Source organism: Bos javanicus, chromosome 25 (assembly GCF_032452875.1).
Source record: "Bos javanicus breed banteng chromosome 25, ARS-OSU_banteng_1.0, whole genome shotgun sequence".
Lineage (NCBI taxonomy): Eukaryota > Metazoa > Chordata > Mammalia > Artiodactyla > Bovidae > Bos > Bos javanicus.
In genome coordinates this window covers 29,141,129-29,167,732 of record NC_083892.1, presented here as the reverse complement: position 1 = coordinate 29,167,732, position 26,604 = coordinate 29,141,129, and the positions used below count along the sequence as shown (strand labels likewise).

At 44.8% G+C, this 26,604-nt stretch overlaps 1 protein-coding gene across 1 annotated transcript in view; it reads left to right on the top strand.

Moving 5' to 3' along the window:
• The window catches only part of GALNT17 (polypeptide N-acetylgalactosaminyltransferase 17), a 427,419-nt gene that overhangs the window by 334,530 nt on the left and 66,285 nt on the right, over positions 1–26,604 (top strand). The window contains exon 6 of the mRNA XM_061401839.1: positions 6,513–6,630. Within this exon, the coding sequence (XP_061257823.1) occupies positions 6,513–6,630 (118 nt within the window). The remainder of the gene's footprint in view (positions 1–6,512; positions 6,631–26,604) is intronic.

The following is a 26,604-nucleotide window of genomic DNA, read 5'->3' as shown; positions in this document are numbered from 1 at the left end:
TTGCAGGAGTGAGGATGGGAGTAGTGAGAGTAGCAAGAAAGGATGGAAGGAGGGCTTGGCCTCAGCTAAGAGCAAAAACAGTTCCGTTACAACAAGGGTGACCACACCACGAAGTCTGTGGATGTGAGAGCTGGGGACATTCTCTTGTTTGTTGATTTCTCAAGGAAATAAGAAGCAAGGTTGCCGGTTGAGAGGGAGAAGAAGGGAAGAGGTGTTGGAAGTTTGCCAACGGAGAACAAGCTGGGGCAGTCTTCTAGGAGTGACGGAGGAGGAACTCGGGCCCTGGAGCAGGATCGCAGGGCAGCTCTGAGGACCCGTGGGACACACACAAAGCCCTGAATTTAAGGAGAAGTCAGCCAACAGAGAGATGCGATTATTGGCATCAGTTTTGCCAACAAAGCAAAGTGGGAGTGGGGAAGCCAGGCCACTCTTAAAACAACCAACTATGGCTTTGGACTTGGGGGGCGGGGAGAACGCAAGAGGAGGGAGTCTGTTGTCAAGGTTGCAGGGCCAGTGGACTGCGGGTCCCAGGGGAGTGGGAGGCGGGATGAATCTGGTGAACTTGAGGAGATGAACTAGAACAGCAGGGGTTGGATGAGAGAGTGGAGTGCTTATGGCCAGAGAACACAGATGATTTTTGTTTGTTTGTTTTCTTATTTTTGTCAAGCTGTATTTTCTGTAAGACATATGTATTCATATTTTGCAACATAATTTTTTTTCACAAAAGTTAAATGTGTTTTTAAGGGTGTGGGTAGGATTTGGACAGACGGAGGTGGTCTTGTGGGGGACATTTCTGGAGAAGGATGGCCGGGCATCAAATGGGATGCGTTTCCTGAGCAATGAACTGCCCCGTGTAACTGGCCATGGACTCTATAGGGCCGATGGCAGGAAAGATGTGGAGGAGGGCGGAGATGCTAAGGAAGAGCATGTACTTCACTCAGCAGAGGGTGGGGAGCCAGTGAAGGGGTTTGAGGGTGGACACGTCCAGAACACAGATGGGCGCTTTGTCACCGACAAGGAGAGGAAGCAGTGACGGTGACAAAGCTCTGCATCTCTGGGTGGAAATTCCTAGGTCTGCCTCCCTGTCTCTCCCGTTCTTACCTCTCTGTCAGCTGGAACAGTTGTGGTGTGTTGCATATATTCTTTGGAACAGCAACAATAAAAGCAATTATTTTTAATTTCTGCTCTTCTCCTCCGTAATGGAGCTATTAGACTTTGGCAGATCCCTTAATATGATTATCCTTTTTGAATGATTTCTAATTGAAATGTTTGCACTGATGGTGGTAATTGCAGTGGAGTTTGAAGAACGAGGCTGTAGACTCACATTCCAGGAGCTCATCGACCATAGCTTGTGCTCCTCGGCAGGTGGGGACGAAACCCCGGAGGGGATGCGGGGCCCCGGCGACTTCTTGGTTCTGGTTATAAGGACGGGTCTGGCTCACCCTGCCGATGGTGTGGCAGGTCCCTGTAGGGCCGGGCAGGGGCTTCCCATTGAGAAGATGACAGCTGTCCATCATCAATCCAGAATTCAGAGCAGTCACCCCTCTCTGAGATTGCCAGCAATGCTGACTGGCCCAGCCGAGGTGAGGATATGCCTTGTAATGATTTATTTCATCTCCGCATCAACCAGTGAAGCATCAGCCACCTGCTTGAGCCTTGCCCTGCTTCCAGCATCACAGGGTTGCCTCCAAGCCCTTCTGTTTGCAGGACCGGGGTCTTGGCGTAGCAGGGAGGCCACCCCCCAGGGGCTGGTCTCCCAGGCTCTTTCCAGTCCCTCCTCTGCACCATCCGTGTCAAGCTTGGTCTCAGTTAGGACACCAGGATGTGAACTGATACCCGGGCACCCTCTTGACACTATGGCAAGTTGTTGTTGTTAATATTTACTTATTTATTTTGCTGTGTCGGGTGTTAGCTGCAGCAGGCAGGATCTTCAGTGTCATGCAAGATCGTTCGTTGCCCTGCATGGACTCTCAATCATGGTGCATGGGCTTCAGTAGTTGCAACATGCAGGCTTAGTTTCTCTCTCCCCAAGCATGCGGAATCTTAGTTCCCCGACTTGAGATCGAACCTGTGTCCCTTGCATGGCAAGGCAGTTCTTAAACCACTGAACCATCAGGGAAGTCCCCTGTGGTAGGTTTTTGACCATGGCCTTTAGGGGACCTTTCCACATGCCACCAACGCCAATAATGGTCACACGCTCATTCTGCATCTTCAGTGCATGGGGACCAGCCTCCTGCCCTTCTTCATCTTTGGGTTTTGACGGCCTGCCAGGATGCAGACAGCGAGCTGCTTGGCTGTGGCCTCCTGGTGGGGCCTTGTCCCAGCTGGGTGGCTGCTGTGGCCAAGTTTTAATGAGGAGGCCCTAGGGGACCCCTCCTTCCCATTGTGGGGAATCCTGGAGCTTCTGTATTCTGAATGAATACACTGAACAGAGCTGTGAGCAGCAGGTGGGGGACCCAAGGGGACTCATACAGTGAATCCGTCTCTGCCACCGCAACCAAAAAATAAAATATCATCCAGGTAAAGCCCATCACGTGAAAAGAGCAGGCTGCGTGATGGCAGAGGTGTTTCCTAAAGGGCGATGTGAGAGATGCCAGGAGGAAGACACATCCTGTGTCCTCGACAATGAAAGGCTAGGGCCCGAGTCCTTCCTGCCTCTCTGCCTCCTCTCCTCCGTCTGCCTCCCCTCCCTCCTCCACCTCTTCCCCTCCTTCCCTCCTTCTTCTCCGTTTATCCCCCTGTCTCTCCCCGTAGCGACTACACACTCCCTTGCTGTCCTTGGCTTCAAGTTCAGGTCAGCCAGTTCGTCCCTGGGACATCACGGAGCCCTTCCCCACCAGCATCTAGCTGTAATGTCAGCAAGGTGCTCACTCCTGGGAATACAATAAAAAAATCAGAGGAATAACTTCTCTGCTCTTGGAGACCTGATGCTTCAAGAGGGAGTTGGCTCCGCAGGATGGATCTGCTGGAAGAAACACAAATTCCTGAGTCCCGTCTCTGTAAGTCTGGTTCCATGATCTGGGCTGCACCTGGGAAGCTGCGTTTTTCTAAGGAGCCATCCAGGTGATGCTGGTGGATCCTAGGCCAATCTCAGAGAAACATTCTTTTCAGTCTTGAGGCTGTGCCCAGAACCACCTGTTCGAGAGTGTTGGTTGACAGCTGTGCACTGTGGGTCTAACTGCCCTGCTCGTCCTTGGGCGGTTAGAAAGTCTAGTGTCTTAGAGAAGGATCTTACCACGCATGCGTGATCATGTTGGGAATTTTCAGATGTCGCACTTCAGGGCTGGAGAGTATTCTAACTTCTCAGAATTTCTCGATGTGCTCAGCAGTGGCTCTCTAGAAACCTGGGGTGACCCCGCTGCTCCCTCCCATTCCCCCTTCTCTCAGTCTCTCGTCCTCTCAGGACCACTTTTTCCACCTCCAGCGTGCCTGTCACTGGCATTTCTCCATTACCTGAGTGACCCTGGCTTGTAACTCTCCCAGAGGGAATCTTCTCTGCAGTTTGCCTCTTCTGGCTGTCTGATGAAACATCCACCCTCCCCCAGATCAGAAGTGGCAAGGAGGGGAGATCGTTGTTATTGTTCAGTTGTAAACTCTTGTCCAACTCTTTGCAACCCCATGACTGCAGTGTGCCAGGGTTCCCTGTCCTTCACCATCTCCCAGAGTTTGCTCAAACTCATGTCCATTGAGTCGGTGATGCTATCCAACCCTCTCATCCTCCGTCGCTCCCCTCTCTTCCTGCCCTTAATTTTTCCTAGCATCCAGTGAGTCGGCTCTTCCTATCAGGTGGCCACTGTATTGGAGCTTCAGCTTCAGCACCAGTCCTTCTAATGAATATTCAGAATTTATTTCCTTTGGGATTGACTGGTTTGATCTCCTTGCTCTCCAAGGGACTCTCAAGAATCCTCTCCAGCACCACCATTCAAAAGCATCAATTCTTTGACTCTCAGCTTTCTTTATGGTCCATCTCTCACATCCGTACATGACTACTAGAAAAATCATAGCTTTGACTATCAGCTGTTTGTCAGCAACGTGATGTCTCTGCTTTTTAATATGCTGTCTAAGTTTGTCATAGCTTTGCTATTCAGCTGCAAAGAACAGAAACACACCCCATTTAAGTCAAGGAGGACAGATCACAAAGACACAAGGGGCTCTCACATCACCCAGGGGCAGAGTGCGGAGCCAGGCCAGTCAGCAGGTGGGCAGCCCAGGACTCCAGGCTGCCCTGCACTCCCTGGTCTCACCCCTCTGAGGGGCATCTACCTCCCTCTGCTCAGCCATCCGTGTGCACAGGGACCACCAGAACTGCCCCCAAATGGCAGCCTGAGCCCTACAGATGGCTGAGACCCTCTAGTTCTAACTCCCAGCACTGTCTCAATTCCAAGTTTCAGAAAAGCATAATTTGATTGACCCTTTTGGGATCCATGCTCAGTCCTGGTTCAGTTAGCTGAGACAGGGGCTGGACTTCATATGCTTTTCCAGGAGAGGGGCCAGGTGCTTCTCTGAGAGGGGCCAAGAGCTGCAGGGAATGCTTGACAGTGAAGTGGTTGCTGTTCTGGGGTAGCTAGTGCCCCGAAAGAGGGTGATATCCTGTGTCCATAGGCATGATTGGTGTGAGATTGCTGGGAAAACATGGAGGGCGAAGGAGCACTATTATTGAGCTCCTACTGTCTCTGCACTGGTCTCATTGCATGTCTTTTCACAGCGATGCTCTGCAGAGACTTAACTGGGAGCCAGAGGCTCCATTCACCTCACACAAGTTCAGTTTTCCATGGCAGCATCTGCATTCATCAAACTTGGTCCCTTCAACTCTCAACACTGGTATTTCCATTGACCCCACTGCTGCTGCACCACATGGGTACCAAGAAGTATCCCGTGGTGTCAGAAATCTGGACATTAAACTCAAGCTCGAGATCTGAAGGAGCAGATAAAGATCTATTGTTGAGATCTATAGTTCAGTTCAGGAGAATCCCACCTAACAGCTTCCTAGCAGCCCCAGTGGACTTTTATGGGGCTTCCCATATGAGACGTCTCTATCGCCTAGGAAAGCATCTCACCAGCATTTCTGGCCTTTGGCAGACTGGGGTTTTACTGGCTCTTTCACAAAGCCATTTCTGGGGAGTGCAGTGAGGCAGAAAGACTAAAATGAAGGGCTTTGAGAGGCGGATGGTCCTGACCTCTGCTCTGTGATTCATGCTGGGTCGCTAGTTCTCCACGGGCTTCAGCAGGAGAGGTCTTTCCTGTTTCACACAACCTGGGGGTTTTTAAATGAGACAGTGTGTGAAATGTGCTTTGCGCTCATGCTGGAGACAGTAATCACTCAATAAATGGCAGCCATAATAATAGTAATAATAATAACCTAGTTGCTTGAATGCAGGATGTTTCTCTATCCCCTACAGCACCAGTAAAATGCCTTAAAGGAGGCTGCTTCTGTTTCTACTTCCTCTTCCCACTCCTCACCCTCCTTTTCCTGTCCCTCTTCCTTTCCCCCTCCTCCCCCTACTCTTCCTCACCCTCCTTCTCCTTCTTCAGGTGAGATACAATTAGATAACATAGTGCAGGTTTAAAGTATATAACATGTTGTTTTGATCTCTATACTGCAACAAGGTAACCACCATAGCATTAGCTAATGCCTCTGTTCAGTTGCTAAGTCACGTCCAACTCTTTGTGACCCTGTGGTCTGCAGCACGCCAGGCTTCCCTGTCCTTTACTATCTCCCAGAGTTTGCTCAAACTCATGTCCATTGAATCAGTGCTGCTATCTAACCATTCATCCTCTACTGCCTCCTTCTCCTCTTGCCCTCAGTCTTGCCCAGCATCAGGGTCTTTTCCAATGAATTGGCTTTTCACATCAAGTGGCCAAAGTATTGGAGCTTCAGCTTCAGCATCAGTCCTTCCAATGAATATTCCAATGAATATGATTTCCTTTAAGATTAACTAGCTTGATCTTCTTGCCATCCAAGGGAGTCTCAAGAGTCTTCTCTAGAACCACAATTCAAAAACATCAATTCTTCAGTGCTCAGCCATCTTTATGGTACAGCTCTCTAACAGGGCCTTCTTTATGGTCCACCTCTCTAACAGGTCACGTACTTATCATTTCTTTTTTTTTTTATGGTGAGAATACTTAATATCTACTCTTAGCAACTTTGAGTATATAGTACAATATTCTTAATAATAATTACAATGCTGTGCATGAGAGCCCTGGAACTTGTTTATCTTCTCACTGCAAGTGTAGACCCTTTGACCAGTATCCCCCAATTCCTCCACCTTGCCTCCAGCCCCTGGTAACCACCAGTCCACTCTCTGAGTAGATTCTATGAGTTTGACTTTTTTAGATTCCACATATAAGCAAGATCTACAGTATTTGTCTGACTTATTCCACTCAGCATAATGCCCTCAAGGTCCAGAAGTGTTGTGGCAAATTGGAGAAAAGGATTTCCTTTTCTCATGGCAGAGTAATATTCCATTTTCTATGTATCATGTGACTATCGCTTCTCTCTCTCTCTCCTGCAGGACACCAGCCATGATCGGCTGCTCGTTTGTGGTCAACAGGAAGTTCTTTGGTGAAATCGGTCTTCTGGACCCTGGGATGGATGTGTATGGAGGAGAAAATATCGAACTTGGAATCAAGGTCTGTGACATGGTGTCCTTTCTTCTTGGTCTATTCATGTTTGTGAGCAGTACTACCTGGTCATTTTTGATGTGTGTTTAAAGCTTCCTTAGCTGGGTGAATTACAGAATGGCTCACCCCACTTCTGTTCCTAAAGATGTTCCAGCAGGATTGGTACCCCACCCCCTCCCCAGACAGAAGAAACCTGGGCTTTACCCACTTCAAGAAGTTGAACAATTTGGCCATGCCTGGGTGATCCAATCTAGACCTTAGCTAGAGAATATGGTTCTTGCGCCCATCCAGTTTCATTCTCTCCTTAAATCTTTCTGAAAATTAAATCATCTCCTTAAATTAGAATTTCCAGCCTACATATTTGGATAGTTCGTGTACATAGAAGAACCATAAGATGCCACAGGAGAGAAGGATCCTGTTTTGTGGGACTCTCCTGTTTCTTAGAAAGGTTTCTAAGGAGGCTGTTGGGGAAGAGGAAGAAGATGCAGAAGGGGTTCTTGCTGGCCCCACGTTCAGATCAGCTCCATTGCTTCAGCTGGGTTTTGTTTAAAATTCTGTTTGAAAAATGAATTTCACTGTAAAAAAAAAAAGTTGGGCATATTGATGCATTCCAACCTCTTCATGTTAGAGTTAAGATAAATGGATCTCAGTGAAGGTTTGGGTGAGGGGAATCCTTTAGGACCTGGTCACCACTTAACTGGTGTGTCTTCCTGCGTACCACAAAGAGGGGGCTCCAGAGGGTGCCCATTTAGGGTCACTGGGTCCCCACTGGCCCCTGTCCTGAGGTTTTGCATACCTGGGAAGGAAGCTTGTTGGAAATGACTCGGACACAATTATAAGGTTTAAGTTTATTGAATTTCTTCCTTTTTCCGCTGCTGGAATCTCCTTTTTGTGCTGCCAGGCAGGTACCCAGCACGGAATCCCTACCCACAATCAAAGCCTGTTCTCCATGTCAGATTTCACTCGTTATCCCTAATTGCTCAGAACCTTTAAGATACCCTGCCAGCCCCTCATCTACACTTACACCCCCCTCCCTTCATGGAATGAAAGACTTCATGTTCTTATGATGTAATGAGCGTCCAAGATGTAGGAGCAAAGGGGATGGTGGGGACCTTCCCTGAACCCTCAAGTCACTCCCTTTTGGAAACTGCAGACTCTTCTGTATTTTCAGTTCTGGGCCGGGTTCTTTCCTAAGTGGAATTTACATAGGATTTCTTTGAAAGCCCATCAATGAAAAATCCCATGGATATGTGATCACAACTAGTGTACTCGGCGCTTAATCCATTTGGAATTTAATTGATGGAAAAGATCTGGACCCAGAATGTTGAACTTGGCCTCTAACTTCCGTTTCTGCCCTGGTCCCATCTCCTCATTCCGCTCTCATCCCTTCCTTAGCTCTCATCTGCTTCTAGCATGCCAGGAAATTGACTTTTTTATTATGTATATTGTATTTCTCTAACTTTACTAGCCAGATTGCAAGCTTTACGGGGCACAGAGCTTCATGGTGCTCACCTTTGCATCCCAGGCACATAGAACCGTGCTTCACACATGGCTCAATAGGTATCTGTTAGATTGATGACTGGGCACCTAAAGGGACCCAGCATGCGTAGTAATGAGACTTTGTGGAGACAAGCCCCTTGATTAAATGGAAGATGATAACTTATCCAGGTACTTCCTTATGAAAGGAAGGAGCTGAAGGAAGCCCTGCATTGAGATGGTTAAGCTTTTTTAAAATGTTTCAGAATTTTATGATAGTTTATAAAATCATAAACTATTTTTATGTTTCTTTATTTATATAATGTTTATTTATAATGTGTTTATTTATATATAATGTTTATAAAATTAAAATCTATGATAATTTGGTAAATTGTTGATTCTAAAAATTTTTAATATCTTATTAAGAGGGATTTGAATGTCTCTGTAATAATGTGAGAAGGACGCCTGTGGAGGGTAAGATGACGCCAGCAGAGGGGAGATAGGATGATGGATGGAGCAGTGTCCTCACGGGGGCAGGGGCACAGGTGGAGGGGTTATGGGGACAGGAGGGACCCCCAGATTTGATTGCCACGGCAGGCTGTGGTCTATGGAAAACAGAGGTGGAAACATCAGGACCGACTGCTAAGGCGCTCAGATGTTGGTCTCCCCACGCGTAAAAGTATTTTCTGTGCATCGACCTGGACCCCGCAAAGGTCTGGGTGTGAGGCTCTGCCAGGCTCCGTGGTGGTGGCGGTGATGACAGTCCTGCGTGGCTGCCCTAACCCTGCAGGAGGGGCGGGGCTTGTCAGTTTCTCCCTGCGGCAGCACCACCCAGTACAGCACCGCCCCTGGCCATCAGCTGAGGGCGCCCGTGAGTCCCGCGCCACACCTCCGAGGGACAGGCTGGAGTGATGGGTTCCAGAGCCTGCTCCCTGGCTTGTCTCCTACTGGTCTTCTCAGCACCTGGCTGCTCTCCGGACCTCTTTGTGAAGGCGTCGGATGGAGGCGCCTGCATCCTCCAGTCGTGTGCAATCACCAGTCTCTTATCCGAGGCACCTCCAGCATCCACGCTGGAGATTTGGGAATGATTTATGCTTTTATTTCCCATCGCCTCACAGTCCCCGAGCTTTTTGGCACCAGGGACCGGTTTTGTGGAAGGCAGTCTTTACACGGATGGTGTTCCGGGTGGTGGCTCAGGTGGTAATGCAAGCAATGCATGCCTGCTCAATCGCTTCAGTTGTGTCTGACCCTTGGCAGCCCTACTGATGGTAGCCCACCAGGCTCCTGCAGCCATGGGATTCTCCAGGCAAGAATACTGGAGTGGGTAGCCATTTCCTCCTCCAGGGGATCTTCCCTTCCCAGGGATTGAGCCTGGGTCTCCTGTATTGCAAGTAGATCTTTACCATTTGAGCCACCAGGGAAGCCCTCACCTTAACCAACTTCCTGGCACATTCAAGCCCCCCCTCCCTTGAAAAATACATTATTATGAAAGCCATCCCTGCTGCCTGAGAAAAATCAGAGCTTTATGTAACATATACACTCATATATACATATATAAAATTGTATAAAGTGTACACAGATACATTTATACAGATTAACCTATAATAACCTGCAGGAAATAAAGTCATATGCTTTAGCTATGCAGGGGAATTTTAATTTGAGAACACTTACCTTTTCTTTGTGATTTCTTTGACTAAGAAATAGGTCCATCAGTGATCAAACTATTCTCTGACATTTTTCATTACCTTTTAATTCCATCCTCAGTAATTAAAGAATAGGATGAATTGAAAGCCTTGCTGTGGTTCAGGGGAGGTGGGGGGTGGGGGAAACAACAGGGTTTACTCCAGGGCTATTGCTTGGATGAAAGGCAAGCTTGCCCATGACCAAAGCCCATCTCTCCACTGCAAAATCAATGCAGTGGAGAGATGGGGGAAAACATGCTTTCTAGGGCTGAGAAAATAAATGAGATCAGAAATTGAAAGGTTTCATCGTGTTCTGAGTAACATTAATCAGCAATTATTAACAATGTATATTATGGTAATATGTCTAAATGGTAAGAGGAAAAAAATTCAAGGAGAAAAGACCAAATAGATTACTTTTAAGTGGTGTCAGATGGCTTCAGGTTTCTCCAATATATCCGTCTTCTTGGGGATGAAAAGGCACTGTCTTATTCTGAACCCTCATATAAAAGAACGACTGACACACCCCACTGCTGAATCCTGCCTCCCGGAATCTGAAAGGAAGGCAACAGAAAGATGTGGTCAGATCCTCCAGCCATCAGAAAATGTCTTAGCTTGTCAGGAATCTCAAGGACTGAATAAAAGGCAGAATTCCTTTTATTGTGTGTGTGCACACAATATTATTTAATGTGTGTGCACATTGTTGTTGAAAATATTTTTGAGACCAGCAACCCATGATGGAGGTGAAGTCAGCAAGAGGGTGGTGGGTGAGAGAGGGGGACACAGGCGTGATAACCTTCTTACCTGGCCCAGCCTAGCCCCCAGGACCCTCCTCTTGGTGCAGCTTTTGCAGGAGGCTCCACAGCAGTTCCAGGTAAAGGATTCAGACTCATGTCATGGTAAATGACCCCTTGGAAGGGAATGGCTACCCACTCCAGTATTCTTACTTGGAGAATTCCATGGACAGAGGAGCCTGGCAGGCTACAGTCCATGAGGTTGCAGAGAGTCAGACACAACTGAGCAACTAACACACACACACACACACACACACAGTGAATGATGGACAATGGATGTGTGTATTTTATTTTACACCAGGTGAGAATGATGTTCTTAAAATGCAGAGTTTGAGCTTGGTGCCACAACTGCTGGTGGCATAGTTCACGGTACCCCCAGATCCACATTGTCCTGAGGAGTTGGGATGCCATTCTTAAGACTCTGGTGGGCCCAAGGTTGGCATCTATGCCATCTTGCCCAGCCCAGTGCACTTGAGCTGAAGGTGCTGAAGACCTGCAGGCCAGCCCACAGACTCAGGCTCTGTGAGTCCCCATGCCAACTGGAATACCTTCAGCAGTAGACTTGATAATCAGGGGGCAGACAGTATAAACAGTCCTGATTGGACACTGAAAGTTCAAGTATCCTGAGTACCAGTGTCTGAGAGTGAAGATGAATATCTCAGCTCAAGTAGAAAACATGAAAGGGTTCTGACCAGCCCTGTTGATTGATGCTCTGATCCCCACCCCAGCCACTCCTCTGTCCACGGGCTTTGGGACTTATCATCCAGCATCCATTTTAACCATAGAAGATTCTCCCTGCCCGCTCTGAGACCCCTGACATCAGAATCCCCCATGTCCAGAAGCCTCCTGTGACCTTTGTCTTCCATTGGGATCTCTTGGGCTTAAGTCCGCTCTATCTATTGGATGTTGTGGTTGGATAATGGTCACTCCTGGAAGCAGACCACCAGTTCAGTCCCATTTGCCTTATCCTTAGACTGCATGAGTCTTTGGTCCTCCTTTATCTGCTGGTGATGGTCATCTCTGACTATGGGAATATCTTCACGATGTAAGGTTAGAGTATAGAGTATACCTGTGATAAAACTCAGAGCAAAAGTCCTTAGTCTTGTTTAGATAGAATCAACTTTGGGGTTTCATAGACTAGTCTTTAATCTGGATCCATATATTAATATTTCAGGTGACCAGCAGTTCAACTGAATGCTTTTGGATATAATAGGGAGGCATGTTGAGAGCCCTCTCCGCTCTAACAGACACTGAACTAAGGAGACCACAATAGACAGACATGGCTTCTATCTCCATAAAATTTATGGTCAGGCAGAAAAATCTTTCATTTAGCAAATAATTACCAATGTAACAGGTGTGAAAAGATAGGTGAGAGGAAAATAAGAAGATAGCAAAGGAATATGATCTACTCTAGGCAGTTGGGAAGCTCCTCCTTAAGGAAATGAGGTTGAAGACTTGAAAAATGTGTTGAATTTAGATAGGTCAAGAAAGTGTGGGAGTGGAGTGTAGGAATAAGAATATTCCAGGCAGTTTTAGTTATATGAGATGATTAAGTTCTAGAGATTTATTGTATAGCATAGTACCTGTAGTTAATAATGCATCATGTCCTTAAAATTTTGCCGAGGGTAGATTTTATGTTGTGTTCTTTTCACAAAATGTTTATTTATTTATTGAGGTATAATTGACCTACATCACTGTGTACATTTAAGGTGTACAGTAATAATAAAGAATGCAGGAGGAAATGTTTGACAGTGATATGTATGTTGATAGCATAGATTGTGGTGATATTCCCAGGTGGCCCAGTGGTGAAGAACCCACCTGGCAGTGCAAGAGACTCAAGAGATGCAGGTTTGATCCCTGGGTCGGGAAGATCCCCTGGAGGAAGGCATGGCAATCCACTCCAGTTCTGTTGCCTGGAGAATCCCCATGGACAGAGGAGCCTGGTGGGCTACAGTCCGTGGGGTAGCAAAGAGTCATGACTGAGCACACACACATGGTGACGAGATGGTTTCCCAGGATTATGCTTATCTCCAAATTCATCAAATAGTTTACATTAAATATGTACAGCTTTTCAATATCAATCATGCCTCAATAAAATGGTTTTTAAAAGAAAAAAATATGTTCCAGGCAGAGAGAAAACATTTGCAGAGGTTTGGCATTCTGAGAGGAAATGTATTCTGGAAACTGTGAGGTATTCCAGGTGGCTGGAGAAGGTAAATGTTAGGGAAAACTTATTAGATGCAGCGGCAGCAATCTTGAGTGGCATCTAGGTTATGCAAGATCTTTAAACAGGTATTTGGCTTTTTCTTAAGGACCACTGTGAATATTTTGAAAGGAATAAAAGGAGACATATGTGATAAAGAAAAAGACATCTGTATGTGTGTGGTGTGTGTCTATATATAGTCCTGTGTTGGATCTATAACCAAGATCCTTTGGAAGCATTTAAGGTGAGTGTGGCTATCAGACTTTTTTTATATAAGAAAGATCATTATTGCCATGAAAAGATCTCGAATGCCATGTCGAGAATGGATGATAGAACTGAATGGACTCAGAGGAGAGCCAGTAGGAGAGCCTAAACTGTGGTTGGGGCAGTGGGAGAGAAATGGACAAATTCAGAAAGCAGAAGAGACAGGATCTGAGGGTTGAGTGTATAGAGGGGATGAAAGTGAGCCGGGGGCAAGGCGGACTCCCGAGTTACTGGCTTGAACAATTGGGAGATGCTGGTGCTCTTCTCGGAGATGAGAGGTCTGAATGGAGGCACAAGACGGTGCTTTCTGTGTGAGAGGGGTCCCGACACCATCCAGTTCATCCAGTAGGCAGTTGGGTGTGTGGAAATTAAACAAAGGAGAGAGGACAAGGCGTGAGTTAGATTTGGGCATCTTCTGTACATAGAGTATATTTGAAGTTGCAAGAAGGAAGGGGTTGCCTAGAGAAAGAAGGAGAGGGGATAAGACAGAAATCCAGGAGACAAAAACCACCTTTAGGGCATGGAAGGAGTAGTTGGAGAAACAGCTAAGAAGAAGAAGCCCAGAGCAGGCATGGAGAGGAAGGGGTGGATCCAGGTACCATTCAGGGGCCTAATGAACAAGGACCTGGTGATGACTCAGCACGAGGAATGAATGGGAGGAGAGAGTGGTATACCTCCCAGGTCTGAGCAACCAGATAGATTCACTTAGAAAACACTGGCAGAGAAGAAGGTGTGTCGGTGAAAATTCGAGGAATTCCATTTTAGAAATGTTGAGTCCTCTGTGACTTGGCCACAAGATGTTGAAAGAACATAGGAGTAAGGTGGGGTTCCAACCAAGAGCGGGAGTTGGAACAGGGTTCTAGGACAAATGTGGCGTGTTCACCATCCCATCCCGGGGTCTACTGGACCTAAGCGGGGCTTAGGATTTGGGCTGACTTAACAGAGGTAGGACATGATGATTCCTTTTGTAATATGAGCCCATGGCTTACAGCAAACAGTAGCCATAGGTGCTATACCTAAAGAATTGAAGAGTTAGGAAAATAGTGTTTGTTTGTTTGTTTTTAATTGAGGACTCATCTCTTTTTTTCTGAAATATTTTGGGGAAAAGATCTTAGTTTTTTAAGATGTTTAGAACTTTAGAATCTCTGCTCCATACTCCAATTTTGTGCAAGGATGTGAGTTTCCAGATGCTCGTCCAATCCGCCTGCCTTTGCCTGTTTGTATGGCACCTCCCAACAGGAGATGGCGAAGCCACCACTGGAGCCAGAGCTCGTGAGCCACCTACCTGTAAAGACTTAAAATCTGCAGTGACGTGTGGTTCTTCCAGCCTTCACTGCTCCATGACATATACCTCACAGTACAGAATGGTGCTTTGTAGGAAAGAGCAGGAGAAGGTTCATTTAAACAGAGACTGCTGGCATGAGACAGCAGGACCATTTTGCTATCTTTATTGAAATGTATTGCCATCCTTTTAAGTCATAAAAATAGACATATAGATATAGATATCTAGAAAGCTGAAAAAACACACACATGCATGAATACACACACACACACACACACACACACACACGCTCCAAAAGAAACCTTCCCTGAGAGATCTTACAAAAGACAACCAGCAGCGTGATGTCAGTTGTAGAATAAAATGGTTTCCATCGAGTTTCTAAAATTCTTCAATTTTAGAATTGTGTACAGGCTGGGAATTCCACCCCCAGTGGGTGAGGGGTTTAGATAATATTGTCTCTTGCTATTTTTTCCCCCACAAAACAAATTGGAGAATGAAGAATTGTCATTACATTTTATGTTAGTTTCCTTTATTTTAATTCAACATTTTATTATGGAAAATTTGAAACATAACAAAAATAGAACAGTCTAATGAATCCGAATGTACAAATGATTCAGCTTCAACAAATATCAACATTTTGCTGTGTGTTTTTCAGCTACTGCCTCTCAGCTTTCAAAAAGCAAATCCCCAGACATCGAATTGTTCTGCCTATAAAAATTTTAGAGTGCATTGCTAACATAGAAGGACTTTTTTAAAGCATAGGCTCAAAATAAATTTACTACAGTAAAATTCATTACCCAGTTCATGTTTCTTAAAAGTATTTCTCAAAATTCTGTGCGATTTTTCTCAACGATATCATTGATGACTTGTTCAAGCAAGATTCCAAACGAGGTCTACAGATTGCATTAGATTGATATCCCTGTTTTAATTTTTTTAATTTTTTTATTTTTAATTGCAGTATAGTTGTTTACAATATTGAGCGAGTTTCATGTGTATAGCAAAGTGATTCAGCTATGTATATTTTCAGGCTCTTTTCCATTATAAGTTATTGTAAAATATTGAATAGTGTTCCCTTTTGTTGTTTAGTTGCTAAGTCATGTTCAACTCTTTTTGTGAGCACAGGGTGGGTAGCCCACCTGGCTCCTCTGTCCATGGAATTTTCTAGGCAAGAATACTGAAGTGGGTTGCCATTTCCTTTTCCAGGGGAATCTTCCCAGGTTCTGAACCCACAACAATGAATCCTTCATTGCAGGCAGATTCTTTTCCACTGAGCCACCTGGGAAGCCCATGCTACACAGTAAATCCTTGTTGATTATGGTTTTTATATAGAGATGTGTGTCTGTTAATCCCATACTCCTAATTTATCCCCCCCGACCCATATGCCTCTTAAGTATCTTTTAATCTGTACCATTTTCCCTTACTTTTATTATTCTCATGTCATTCATTTACTGAAGATACGAAACCATTTGTCAGGTAAAAGTTTGCACTCTCTGGACTTGGTAGATGATCCTACTTAATGTCTTTAACGTGTTCCTCTCTTCTCCATTTTGTCTAAACTGTATTAGATCTGGAAGGTTGATTAGACTCGGTTTCCTTCATCCACCCCTTCCTTCTTTCCCGCAAGAACGCTTCAGGTGATTCTGTAAACTTCCTATCACATTACATCAGGAGATACATACAACCTGGTTGTCTGGATTTTAGTGATGTGAAGATTCAACAGTGGGTCCATGTGTTTTCAGCCTGATTCATCCATTATAAAATTCCCCGTCATCCTTTCACCTAATGATTTCAGCAGCCACTGACAATCCTTGTCCAGATCCATTATTTCATTAAGGCTTACAAATGGTGATTTTAAAATTTTACATTCATCCTGCGTTTATAAAACATAATGCTGTTACTAAAAAAGAATTTACCCTCATCACCTGTTTGGATACTCCCAAATATAGTTCAAATAGGAAAGGCAGAATAAATGCTTGATTTTTTCCTTTTATTTAAACAGTTTTAGAATAATAAGTTGATGACATAGCAGCCTCCAAAGGTGACCAATGAATGGGCTTTTCTCCAGTAGAATTATTTTTTTAAAATAGATATCTTATGTTTCTAAATCCGTTACAGTCATTACTCATTTTTTGCTCATTTTGTTTTTATTAAAGCCTTACTTAATACAGTAAAATGCACAGATTTTCAGTCTTCAGTCAAATGGGCTTCACAGTTATGTACATCTCAGTAATCGCCTCCCAAAGTGTGATATTGAAGATTTCCTTTGCCTGTGAAAGTCCCCTGTTGTCATTTTCCTGTCTTTTCTCTCTATTTCCCTATATCACCCACTTTAGGCAACCGTTTTCTGATTTTCTTCGCCATAGGTTAGTTGTGTCTGTTCTAGAACTTCTCATAAATGGAATCACGCCTTATACACTCTGATCCTCAGCGTTGTTGTTTAGTCTCTCAGTCGTGTACAACTCTTCTGTGACCCCATGGACTAGCCCACCAGGCTTTTCTGGCCATGGGGTTTCCCAGGCAAGAATACTGGAGTAGGTTGCCATTTCCTTCTCCAGGGACTGTTTCCAACCCAGGGATCGAACCTGGGTCTTCTGCTTTACAGGAAGATTCTTCACTGCTGAGCCACTGCGGAAGTCCTTAATCTTCCAGCTAATGAATGTTTATGAGATTCCTCCCTGTTGTCCTATCTATATCAGAAATTCATTCCTTTTTATTGCCGAGAATTACAGCAATGTATGGGCTTCCCTGGTAGCTTAGTTGTTAAACAATCTGCCTGCAATGCAGGAGACTGGGGTTCGATCCCTGAGTTGGGCAGATCCCCTGGAGAAGGAAATGGCAATTCACTCCAGTATTCTTGCCTGGAAAATCCCATGGATGGAGGAGCCTGGAGGACCATAGTCCACGGGGTCACAAGAATCAGGCACAACTTAGCGACTAAACCACCACCACTCCATTGTGTAAAAATATGATCATTTGTTTATTCATTTTTCCTGCTGAAGGATTGTTGGGTTCTTACCAATTTAGGACTGTTATGAAAAACATGTTTTTTTTGGACATATGTTTGGATTCTGTTGGGTAAGTACATAAGAACTGAATACTTAGAATATGGGAAATATGTATGTTTAACTTGTAAGAAACGGTCAAACAAGTGTCTAAAGTGTTTGGGTCATTCTCCGCTTTCACCAGTTATTGTGTGAGAGTTCCAGGTGTCCACATTTTGCCAGTATTTGTTTTAACGAATCCATTAGGTTTGAATTGGTACCTCAGTGTTTTCGTTTGCAGTTCCTTCATAGCTGATGACACTGAACACTTTCTCTTGTGCCTAAGAATAATTTTCACAACATCTTTTGCCCATTTTAACACATTGTTTAATTTTGTTTTATTGCTCATTTATACAGATCCATTATGTGTTCTGATTATGATCACTTTTTCAGAAATATAGTGTATATATGTGTGTGTGTAAGTATATGTAAGCCAATTTGTGGCTTATCTATTCATTTTCCACTTCTTCTGGAAGCTTTATGGCTTTAGCTTTTACATTTATGTCTATGATCCATAAAGCAATGGAGAAAACAAAAGAGAATATCTTGGGGGGTATGCAGTACTTTTTAGACTGGATACGAAAGCATTAACAATTTTTAAACAAAGTGCTAGTTTGGATTTAATCAAAATTTAAAATTTCAGCTCATTTAAAAAGATACCAGCAAGCCACACACTGAGAAAAATATTTACAGTGGCTATATCTGACAAAGGAATCTTATCCAGACTAAATATAATGACACCTAAAAGTTAAGACTAAAAAAATGGCAAAACATCTGAAGAGCACTTCACAGAGCTTCCTAGCTTTCTGGCCCAGGAAGTTTCAGCTTTGTCCTATATATTTCATGTCCCAAACCTGGAATCAGCCATCACTCTAAGGACCCCTGGTTCCCCCTCGTGGGAGATTAGAGACCAAAGTCTTGTCAGTGAAGGTGCTCATTACTTCTAAGACTTTTCAGAAAAGCTGGCTAACACTGACCTTTTTAGAAAGAAAAATGTAAGTCATTCTTTCATACTAGTATTTCCAATTTAAATTTATGATTACAGAAGTTTTACTTCTTTGATTTTATGCTTATCTTTCACTGAAAGCTTTATTCTAATTGACAGAATAAGTCTGATTCTTATTGACATAATTTCTCATTTGCTTTATCCCACTATGTATGTTATATATGTATATATAGTGTATGTTCTCTCTCCATATATATCTATATACATATATATGTATATAGATATATATGATTTCAGTATAAGAATGCCAGCTAACAAGTTGACTGAATAAAATTCAATATTTCTTTGTATTTTGTTTTGTCCTTAGGATATATTTCCACAGTCACGTGTGGTCAACGCTCTGTTTTAAAGGTGTTTGGAATCATTTTTCTCTGTGTAATTATGCAACTTCCTTGATGTAGAATGTTAGAGCTAAATTTCAATGAACAACAAAGTTCACTTTTTTTCTATTTTACTGAGGTTACAGGTCAGGTAACTGATTTGACCTGAAGTTTTGGCTATTTTTTAAGACTTTTTTAATGAGCAGTTTTATGTTTGCAGTAGAATTGACAGGAGAGTAGAGAGATTTCCCCACACATGTGCAGCTTGTCCCACTGTAACATCCCTGGCCAGAGTGCTGCATTTATTACCAGAGATGAATCTACACAGACCTGCACTAATTGCCCAAAGTCCCTGGTTTACATTATGCTTCACTCTTAGTGTTGTGCGTTTTGTGGATTTGGACGGTGACAGGGATCAATCATTGCAGTGTCGTACAGATGTTTCACTGCCCTAAAATTTTACTGTGCTCCCCTTATTCACACTCCCCACCCCCACTCGCTGACAACCCCTGATCTTTTTATTGTGTCTGTAATTTTGCTTTTTCCAAAATGTCTAGTTGTATTGTACAGTATGTAGCCTTTCCAGATTGGCTTCCTTCACATAGTAATTTGCATTTGAAGTCCCCCCATGTCTTTCAAGAATTGATTGCTGTCTTTTTTAGTGCTGAATAATATTCCATCCTTTGGATGTACCGCAATTTATTTATTCATCTATTCATCTTGGTTGCTTCAACGATTTGAAAATTATGACTAAAACTGCTATAAACATCTGTGCGAATCGGTAGCATTGTATATTCATGGCATTGTGTATCAAGCACTCTGCTTCTAGGCTTATTTCTACCCAGCACCCTCTCTGGCTTTTGGTTCTGTGATATCCAGAAACCCATACTGCCAGAGAAGCTGCGAGTCTGTGCTGCTGCTACACATGGACTCATTTGGTGTGTAAATCGTCCTGGTTCACCTTCACTGAGGCTGAGCTTGTGTATCTGATTCACTGTAGGCTCTGGGATTATTCCTCTTGTTAGAGCTTTGGGGAAAAAAAATCCAACAACTGCTAAACATGAAAAAAATACTCCCTCTACCTTGTCCCCCACAAAAAAAGGGGAAAAAAAAGCATCTTATTGATTGTCAAAGCTAAATTAAATCCTTCCATACCAAAGCTAAGCCAGAGAGGAGAAATTGCCCAGATAGAGATAAAGACAGGACCCCCAAAATTCTGAAAGTGGGCAGAGAATGTCAAGAAACAGCTACACCATTATCAACAAGGAAAGGGACACCAGAGAGAAGAGAAGGGAGGTGGTGGTGAGCAGAAACCACAGGCTGGACCTTCTCTATCACCTTCACTGTTGCAGGACTTTTTTGCACCACGGTCTGTACTCGGTGCTTAAGATGAAATTTGGGCCTTTCCCACACGTGCATTTATTTTAATGTATGTATGTCTGTTGATTTATTTGGCTTCCTCGGGTCTTGTTGGTGATACACGGGATATTCGTTCCATCAGGCAGATCTTTCGCTGCGGCACACGGACTCTCTAGTTGTGGTGTGCGGGAGCAGTAGTTGTGATGTGCAGGCTTAGTTGCCGGGCAACATGTGGGATCTTAGTTCCCCAACGTCAAACCCATGTCCCCTGCATTGTAAGGTGGATTCTTAACCATTGGACCACCAGGTGAGTCCCCACAAATGCATTTAAATGGGAGAGATACACATTTCAAGCTAATATCTGCTGTCAGTTGGCACTAAGTTTGTGGCAGAAAACTGTGCTCATAGGCACTTTACAAACATTAGATTCTTCAGTCTTCATGAGAATCGTGTAAATTAGTCATTATTGATCCCATTTTACAGATGATACCGGGATTGTTAGAAGGCAGGTAATTTGTCCAAGATCTTACAGCTGATAAACAGGGGAGCCAGAAGTCAAAGCCAATCTGTCTGACTCTACAGCTCTCTGAGGTTTTCACTCACCTATTGCTTAGAATATTTATTCATCCCAGGTGCTGCATCCCTCTACCCTTAGGATGGAGGTGACAACACTGGCGATTATGTAATGATGTCATCATATAGTAGATGCTCAAGGTGTTGGCTGTATATAATACATATCATAAAGCACTTCCATTTGCAGAAGATACAATGCTCATGATTCCCGTGTAGACACGCAAATAGATCCCATGCCCATTCATCTCTATCGTGTAATACACTGCTTCGTATATAGAGAACTGTAGTTATGCAATAAACACAAATGTGTTTGAAACAGCATGAAATTGGATTTCCTCATCCATAAATTGTGTTATATTTATGTCTAAGTTATAGCTGAAGGAACAGACCCACGATGTTGGTATTTTTATAAATGGTGTCTAATGTATTTCTATTAAGGGGAGATATATTTGCTGTGCTGAAATGTATTATCATAATAGCCAAACCATTTACTCTACCACTGGAAAATAGTGTGGTATTCTGTCTGGAATTTCACTTGCCTGCTCCCAGACTGCCAGATCTCTTGTAAATTATCGTAGGCGTCTGTGAGTTATTTTATAGGAAGCATCCATCTATTTTTACAACTCTGGAAACTCTGTCACTCTCATTCATCTCCCTGGGAATAAAGCAATAATTTGATTCCCTATAAATGTGAACCTGAATTTACACCGTCCTCTCCAGGTGCGACTGTAGTGACGTGGTGATTTATAGCTCTGGGTTTCTGGGACAGGGGACAGGATGGTAGTAGCATCCTTGCCCTGTGTGCTTGTTTCCATTTTCCACTATTTTTACACAAAAGGGGTTGGGAATTAGCCTGTCCCGATTCTATTTAGGGCACAGTTGTTTTGTTCCTTGGACCCTGTGGGCTTGGTGAAATGCCATGCCACAAAGAGCAGCCACCAAGGTCCCGAGCCATTCCATTCAGCCCTAGATCTAGTAGTTGGCTGGAGGTCTGCACACATGAGCCTTGGGCATGGTGATGTGCTCAGTCTTCAGGAAAACTGCCATTGCAAAATTGTCAGGGCTTCCACAGGAAAAGAGTTGACTGTCTAGGGGAATCTCAGATATTTGCTGTCAGATGGATAGCCCATTGGACAAACCCAGGTTACCCATCTTTGATGTCCCATCTTCTGGCTCATTTGAAGGAGAGCTTGCCTGGGGAATGTCAGTGTTTTATCCCCTCTTCCCTCACTGGGATGCGAAGGTGGGAGATGTCCCTAGCTGCCAGGGATCCTTTGAGACCAAGGCTGTCTAGGCTTGGAAATCTGATGCTTCCAGAACCAGGGACATGGGCAGTGGGAAGAGAGCTTGAATAATCACTAGAATGAAGAAGTAGGAGCATGAGGAGGAACAGGGGCTTGAGTGTGTAGCCAGAGAAAATTGGAGAGCCAGGAAGACCAGAGGGAGAAATGATGGACCAGGCATGAAATGCGGGAAGAAATCCCAGAAGAGTTCCTGAGACAGGTGGGTTCTGGTGCCCTGGGCTGGCTCCCCCATGCATTCTGAAGCATGATGCTTGGGTGGGATGGCTGCACTTAAAGGTCATTGCAATAGGCAACACTTCACTCAGCTGCAGTACCCGCTGAGACCTGGATTCAAGCAGGAAAGCAGCTCTGGCATCTCTTTATCATGTTCTGAATCTGAAAGGTTTGTGCTGGGTCATGTGTGCATGATCAGTCGCTCAGTCATGAACTGTAGCCGGCCAGGCTCCTCTCTCCATGGAATTTTTCAGACAAGAATACTGGAGCAAGTTGCCATTTCCAGGGGATCTTCCCAACCCAGGGCTCACACCCCCACCTCCTGCACTTCTTGCTTTGGCAGAAGATTCTTTACCACTGTGTCGCCTGGGAAGCCCTTGGGCTGGGGGCTTTCCCTAATTGGAACCATTTGTCCTTAAAGGTCATCTCCTGTGATAAATATTGTACACCAGGCCATCTCAGCAAGGAACCTCTTTGTTTATGCTAATGGCCATTATTTTTGTGGAAGCTCATTTAATACTGTTCGTTTGGGAATATGCTGGATGGATTTGCTGATGGTGACCCTCAGCTTTGAAGCTACCATCTACATGTGTGCAAAATGCTTTGTATGGGCACATCTTCCAATGACAGCCATGCGTAGCCACTGTCTGCTTCACAGAGCATGAAACGGTACTCTGTTTGACTATTTCATAATTAATTCCCTCCCCTTTGGAAAGTCTAAAAGGGAAATATGTTGTGCATTTGACAACGCCATACATTTTAAAGTACTCAGGCTTAGAAATACATCTATGTGTTTCCTCTATGTGACAAAAATGAAAAGAATTAAAAACCTCAGATATTTTTCAAAACTTGGATTTAGTGTCTTTTTAACCTTTTGGAAGAGACACATTCAAATTCCATTCCTCCTACTTGAACCACCATGTAGGAAATTACAAAGGTCCATTCTATTGATGCAAAAGAGGCCAAAAGAATGTGCAGATTTCAGTGAAAGGCTATTATTTTCTTTTTAAAATGGTTTTACCTCCACTGATGCTCACACCAAGTTCTCCTTTATTTATCTATTTTTTATTACCCAGAAAATCAGCCAGTCCTTTGGGCTTGGAATGGTTATAGCAAATTTGGAGCTCTTTTTGAGAAAATTATCAAAGAAAAATTAGCCCAGAGGCAAGATGCTCAGGATGCTTTAAAAACTGGCAGCTATGAAAAACTCTAGTAAAACTGTTAAGATAGGAAGAGATCTATACCCAGGCAGGAAATTGAAAGGCCCAGCTTCCTAAGATCCAGATGATGGAAGAGCTGGATGGCCTTGAGGGAGTTATTTGATATTCCAGTTCTAGTTGCATGGAAAATAGCCCCCAAGTGAGTGACTTAAGTAATAACCATCATTTCATTATCCCTCTTGTGAGTGAAGAATTCGGACAGGGCAGTGTGTTATGAGATGAATTGTGGCCCCCTCCAAGGGATGTTGAAGTCCTAATTTCCTGTACCTGAGATTGTGACCTTATTTGGAAATAAGGTCTCTGCAAATGTAATCAAGATAACATGAGGTCATTAGGACTGGCTCTAGTCCGGTATGACCATTGTTTGGATAAGAAAGGAAGGACTTTCCTAGTGGTACAGTGGATGGGAATCTGCCTGCCAATGCAGGGGACATGGGTTCAATCCCTGGTCTGGGAAAATTCCACATGTCATGGAGTAAATGATCCCCTGGGCCACAACTGCTGAGGCCACGCTCTTGAGCTTGCGAGCCACAGCTACTGAAGCCTCCAAGCCTGGAGCCCATGCTCTGCCACAAGAAGCCACCGCAATGAGAAGGCCACACACCACAATGAAGAGAAGCCCCCATTCGCCTCAACTAGAGAAAGCCAGCACACAGCAAGGAAATCCCAGCACAACCAAAAATAAAATAAATAAATAAGTTATTTTTAAAAAAGAAGACGACACAGACACAATGAGAACACGTTAGGACAACAGCAGCAGAGATTGGAGCTATGCAGCTACAAGCCAAGGAATGCTAAAGAACACAGAGAACTGAATTGATGGCTCAGATGGTTAAGAATCCACCTGCAAATCAGGAGAACTGAATTCGATCCCTGAGTTGGGAAGATTCTCTGAAGAAGGAAATGGCCGCCCCCTCCAGTAATCTTGCCTGGAAAATCCCATGGACAGAGGAGCCTGGCGGATTACAGTTCATGGAATTGCAGAGTTGGGCGTGACTGAGTGACTGCGCACGCACCCCCACCCCAGTTTGGGCGGATTAGACGTCTGCCATCCAAGGGAAAGAGACTGGAACAGCCTCTGTAGTCTCTCCTCCTTCCCTTCCCCTGTGGGCTCTGCCGTCTCCTTTGTGTGGTGTCCCTTCTGCCACATCTGATCCTTGCACCCTTGGTCTGGTCTTCCAGCCTAGAAGGTGTGGCATTTAGTCTAATAGGCATTTCTGGAGTCCTGTGTTCAAGACAGTGAGCTGAGCGTTGCATCAGGCCCTGTGCTGGCAGAGAGGAAAGGCTGGGAGCCTCATTGGCAGTGGAGGTGTGGTCTTGGCCAGTCTCTCAAGGAGCCTTGAGTTCACGTCCTGTGCTGTCACTGCATCACTCCATGCCGTCTTAAGAAAGGCCCTTCTGCCTACAAGAGCAGCTCCAAAACCAGCCACAGCCCGGCTGAATTTTCAACCTAGAAGATTTCTTCTGCTGGCAGTGAGGCTCCTAGAGGTCTCAAGCGTCAGGGTTTCTCACCTGGACACTGTTGACCTGTGGGGCTAGGTAATTCCTTGGCTAGGGGTGGGGAGGGGGTGTCCTATGTATTATAGGCATCCCTGGCCTCTACCCACCCCCGCAAGAAGCCAGTAATGCCCACTCCTTGCCCACCAAAAATGTCTTCCAAAGTTGCCGGATGTCCCTGGGGAGAGGGAAAGGGAATAAAGTTGGCCTTTGTGGAGAACCACTGATGGAGACCATGCCTTCTCCCTGGGGCAGTGTGGCCCCTGCAGTAACACTGGTTCTTTTCTTTTTTAATGTTTATTTATTCTTTATTTATTTGGCCATGCCGAGTCTTAGTTGCGGCACATGGGTTATTTTAGTTGTGGCCGGTGGGATCTAGTTTCCCAACCAAGGATCGAACCTGGGTCCCCTGCACTGGGAGCTCAGAGTCCAGAGTCTTAACCACTGAACCACCAGGGAAGTAACGCTGATTCTTGAAGGGGGCAGATCTTAACTATTACAGTGGTTTGTAATGCTTCAAAGGGCCACAGTAGGTGTACAAACAGCACATCCATGGTACTCAGAGAGGAAGATTAGCAAAGGGGGGCGGGAAAGGAGTGATAATGAAAACAAGATTGAGAAGTACTGATTTCGACCAAAGGGGAGCCAGTTTTTCTGGAGGCTGTAGGAAGGGAATTTGGAGATTGAAATAGGGAACCAGTGGTCACAGTGGGCACAGGGGACCACTCATCACCACAACAACTAACTCGAGTCACTGACCACATGCCAGGCACTGGGCCAGCTGGTTTCAGGCACATAAGCAATGCCATGCACAATAAGCGCTCTTATTTATTTCCCACATTACAGCTGGGAAGCGGAGGCACATGCAGAGTAACAGTGAACGCTGAATGTCCAGAGGCCATGCCCTTGACTTCAGTGGGTCAGAGCCAATTAGGTGAGAAGGGGTTGCCCCTGGGAGTGTAATTCGGGATCAAGAGAGCAGGGAAACTCTGGGACACGATGGAGACAGAGCTGGGAACAGGGGAGAGGAAGGCTTGACTATGGGATGTGAATCAGAAAAAAACTGAAAATTGAGAGCTTAGGAGGGAGGGAGGGAGCTGAGGACCCACAGCATGGAATGAGTCAACCTCAGAGTTCAGTGCGATCCTTCACTTGACCTTCTCGGGTGCCTTTTGCACCCCAGCAGCTATAGAGCTGGGTTGAAGCAAGCTTGGCCAAGCTAGCTGCAAACAAATTTTTTCCCAGGCAAGGCTGGCCTTGGCCTGGCCTTTCACACCTGCTAAGTAAATCAGGCTGCCTCCTGACTTCCCCCTGGGCCTGTCTCAGCTGATGTCTTTCTTCTCCCAAGCTCAAGATCTTGTAGGGAAGAAATTCTGTGAGCATCCCTCATTTTTTTTTTTTTTAATGTAGAGTTTTCACACCCAAGCTATATTATCTGCAAAGAGAAATAATACTATATCATGCCATTTGGGGGACAAATAGGGCTTCCCTGGTGGCTCAGATGGCAAAGAGTCCGCCTGCAATGCAAGAGACCCAGATTCGATCCCTGGGTCAGGAATATCCCCTGGAGAAGGGAATGGCTACCCACTCCAGTAATCTTGCTGGCGGGCTACAGCCCATAGGGTCACAAAGAGTCGGATGTGACTGAGCAACTAAACACAGAGGGGCACAACTATTACTGCCTCTCAGACTCCAAACTTGAGCTATTTCTGTTCCGTTCAGAGCACCCATTGCTGGGGAGGCAGCTCCCAG